The following is a 4,114-nucleotide window of genomic DNA, read 5'->3' on the forward strand; positions in this document are numbered from 1 at the left end:
GTTCCTCAAATACTTAAAGGATGAGGTAAGCCTAAGAAAAAGATGTGCCAGATTTGTTATCAAAAAAAAAAATCACACTTGTACAAAAATTACAATGGTACTTCTCAATGAAATTCCTTCATTGAATTTCCAGTCATCTTTGAGCATTAGAAAACATGAATGCTGCTGTATATGTTCACTTAAAAGATGCACAGTCACCTCCAGGCAGTACTACAGTGGTGGCTGACCACACCCCAGGGAGCAGGGCAATTGTGCTTTTGTCTATTTGTTGCACATAGCCATTCCAATAAGTTAAACCTCTAAGTTATGAAGTCTCAATTAGGTTCCAGCTAGCACAATAAGAATGCAGGCTTTCAGATTTTCTGCTAAAAATTCTACAAATAGAGTACTTACAGACAATGGATTACATTTAAAAATAACTGAACTAGGGCCGGGCGCGGTGGCTCACACCTGTAATCCCAGCACTTTGGGAGGCCGAGGTGGGCGGATAAAGAGTTCAGGAGATTAAGACTATCCTGGCTAACACGGTGAAACACCATCTCTAGTAAAAATACAAAAAATTAGCTGAGAGTGGTGGTACACACCTGTAGTCCCAGCTACTCGGGAGGCTGAGGCAGGAGAATCGCTTGAATCGCTTGAGTGAAAAGCATGCCACTGCACTCCAGCCTGGGCGACAGAGCGAGACTCCATCTCAAAAAACAAACAAACAAACAAACAAAAAACCCAAAAAATGGAACTGGAAAACATCCAAATTTGAAAATTTAAAGTAATTGTTAAAATGGCAGCAAAAACCCTCATATGTATCGTGAGCCAAAGAAACCCAGTTATTAGTTATGTTCCAGTTATCACCAAATAAGACAATGCTATTATCTGATTAAAGTTTCAAAAATAATTTTCTACCAAGGAACAGAAGACAAAACCTCAAGAAAGAGCCCTGATGGGCCGAGCGCTGTGGCTCACGCCTGTAATCCCAACACTTTGGGAGACCGAGGTGGGCGGATCACCTGAGATCCTGAGTTTGAAACCAGCCTGACCAACATGGAGAAACCCCGTTTCTACTAAAAAACAAAACAAAATTGGCCGTGCACGGTGGCGGATGCCTGTAATCCCAGCTACTCGGGAGGCTGAGGCAGGAGAATCGCTTGAACCCAGGAGGCGGAGGTTGCGGTGAGCCGAGATGGCGCCGTGGCACTCCAGCCTGGGCAACAAGGGGGAAACTCCGTCTCAAAAACAAACAAAAAATAACAACAACAACAAAAACAGGCCTGGAGGGAGGCATCAGAGTTCTGTCCCTCCCCAGTTCGAAGTGTTTGAGCAAATAACTCCTTTGGCTCAGAGCTTCAGGTGGAAAGTAGTATGAGATTATTTTACTCTTCCTTCTGCCCTGTATCAAAATCCATCTCAATGATTTCCATGTATTATCCACGGCTTCTTGCTCAGGTGTAGGTGAGCTCATCCTGCGCTCGCTCCCATTGCTCAGCCCAGTTGACCATTCGGGTTTGCGAATATTTGGTCACTTATGTGATTATGAACAGATGTTCAGTATTAAGAAGACCCTGGGGGATCTTATCCAATGACTTTATCCAACAGAAAGGAGATGAGGTATCAGGACTGGGTGGCTAGCCAGGCCTCAGGGTAGCTGCGCAGCCTGGCATTTTCACCTCACTTTCCAGAGGGACGAGAAGCCAAGTTCAGGTCCTTTCCAGAAATAGATGTAGATACTTCTGCTGGACTGGGAAGCCAGGAGCTGAAATATCACAAAAGGACGTTTCAGGCTATGAAAAATAACTGCTTACTAATGCTAACGTACGGTGTCCAGTTTTACGAGAAGCATTTCTGCCATTGCTCATGTCAGCTAAACTCAGAGAAGTTACCTCATCCTCACAGAACAACCAGTGGTATGGTGGTCTGTGTAGAAAGCAAAATTTGCAACGTAAAAACCAGAGTTCGTGTGCACTTTACGAGGGAGAGGGTTAAGTGCACCAGACAGGGGAGTTTCTCAGGTTTCCGTCTCGCCTGTTCTCTCGGCCGGGTGGCCATCTCCCTGCGAGGAGATGGGGCGGGGGCTCCACCCTGCGGCACTTCGGTTCCTCCGTGCGGACAGGGGGCGCACGCAGCCGTGCCTTTCCTGCCAACTCCACGAGTGCTCCAGCTCGGCCTTGTGCGACCGCCTCTAGGGTCCGGGACATTTCCTGTTCCGGGGCGTGTGGGACCCGGATGTAAGCGTGATATATAAGCGTTGCTCAAGTCCCACCCCTTTCTTTTCGAGGAAGACGCGGTTGTAGGACTTGCGGATATTTGTTTCGCACGCTCCTGCTCCTGACTCACCGCTGTTCGCTCTCGCCGAGGAACAAGTCGGTCAGGAAGCCGCGCAGCAGCCATGGTGAGGCGGCAGTCGGCGGCGGGCTGCTCAACGCGGGGCTCGGGCGCCTGGGGGACTCCGGTTTCGAGCTCGTGCTCCTGTAGGGCAGATGCCGGGGCGTGTAGGGGCGGAAAGGCGCTTCTGAAATGGTGGGAGAACCCGGGAAGCTTCCGGAAGCTGCCTTTCTCTAGAAGTGGCAGACCATTTTTGGTTTATTGTTCTTTCTTATGTGTCTAACAATAGGCTTTTAAGGATACCGGAAAAACACCCGTGGAGCCGGAGGTGGCAATTCACCGAATTCGAATCACCCTAACGAGCCGCAACGTTAAATCCCTGGAAAAGGGTCAGTGCAGTCATGCGGTGGGGGCGGGAATTGGACAAAAAGCGACGAGCTTTACTCGTTAATGTTAGTGTACAAGGCGGACTCCAAGAACTGAAGTGACAAGTTGCTTGCTTAAAAAGGTAAAGCATGGTCTAAAACTGCTTTCATTGTCATACAGCTGGCGATGAGGAGGTACCTGTTGTGTTGAGTAACGGTGATAGTTTTATACGCTATTCTGAGCCAGTAGAAGTGAAGGCCTTAAGCCGATTTTAATTGTTTTGCTTGTACTGAGAGGTCTTTTTGTTTCCTGCAGTGTGTGCTGACTTGATCAGAGGCGCGAAGGAAAAGAACCTGAAAGTGAAAGGACCAGTTCGAATGCCTACCAAGGTAAAGTAAATCGGAGGGGCAGGAAGTAGGAGTTGCTCCTGGATGTTGCGTAAATTCAGGTTCTTTAAGGGGTTTGGCTGCCGAAATTGTTAACCCTGATGCTATCTACAAGCACGTATAGAAATTGGTGGTAGATTTCGGTTCTTAGTAAGTATCTAATGTTTAGATACGATCGTTTAATTATTGCTGTTGTGTTCTTGGTGTGGTTTGGTGCTTAACAGGCGCAAGCTCTAAGGGTGGTGTCGAGTACAGTGAAAACAGACCTGGCATTTTCAACCCATGGTACCTGAAAATCTGTTAGTGTGAATAGGAATCATGCCAAAGGGAAACTAATGATGATTAAAAGTGTTTTTCCAGATGTTCTAGGGATAATTATAAAGCCATAAACACTTGGTTTCCTTTGTCTTTTGTTGCAGACTTTGAGAATCACTACAAGAAAAACTCCTTGTGGTGAAGGTTCTAAGACATGGGATCGTTTCCAGATGAGAATCCACAAGCGACTCATTGACTTGCACAGTCCTTCTGAGATTGTTAAGCAGATTACTTCCATCAGTATTGAGCCAGGAGTTGAGGTGGAAGTCACCATTGCAGATGCTTAAGTCAACTATTTTAATAAATTGATGACCAGTTGTTAACTTTTGTTGGTTTTTATTCAGAATACTAGCAGATTTTAGGAATATAAAAGTGTACTATGAGACTGGAATATATGGGTATCTTAGAATGGTCTATCCTGTTTTCATTGTCGTTTGAGTCATTTGAAAACTGAATTCCGTTAACTACATAATAATGTGAGACCTGACCAGTTGTATTGGACACTGTCGGTTTATAACATTGGCATACCCTAGGAATTCTGATTGGTCTGGGGCGTTTGTAATACACAGCCGTCACTGAGAGCCTAGTGCACTAGTAGGCAGGTGCTGAAAATTAGTGACTAATATTTTTAAATTAACCAAGCTTATCGTCTTTAAAAAAGAATTGGCAGAGGCAGGACTAAAACTAAGTTTTAGGGTTTTAGGAACTAAAACTTAGTTTTAAAATACTTA

General features: G+C 45.6%; 1 protein-coding gene across 1 annotated transcript; it reads left to right on the forward strand.

Moving 5' to 3' along the window:
- The first annotated feature begins 2,187 nt into the window (after positions 1–2,187).
- On the forward strand, positions 2,188–3,706 carry RPS20 (ribosomal protein S20). Its single transcript, XM_017861650.1, has 4 exons — positions 2,188–2,383; positions 2,606–2,705; positions 2,998–3,071; positions 3,488–3,706. Exons 1-4 carry the CDS (start codon positions 2,381–2,383, stop codon positions 3,668–3,670), a joined length of 360 nt encoding a protein of 119 aa, XP_017717139.1. The 5' UTR covers positions 2,188–2,380; the 3' UTR covers positions 3,671–3,706.
- Positions 3,707–4,114: the final 408 nt, after the last annotated feature.

This window comes from Rhinopithecus bieti, unplaced genomic scaffold (genome assembly GCF_001698545.2).
Source record: "Rhinopithecus bieti isolate Rb0 unplaced genomic scaffold, ASM169854v2 scaffold_62033, whole genome shotgun sequence".
NCBI classification, from domain to species: Eukaryota; Metazoa; Chordata; class Mammalia; order Primates; family Cercopithecidae; genus Rhinopithecus; species Rhinopithecus bieti.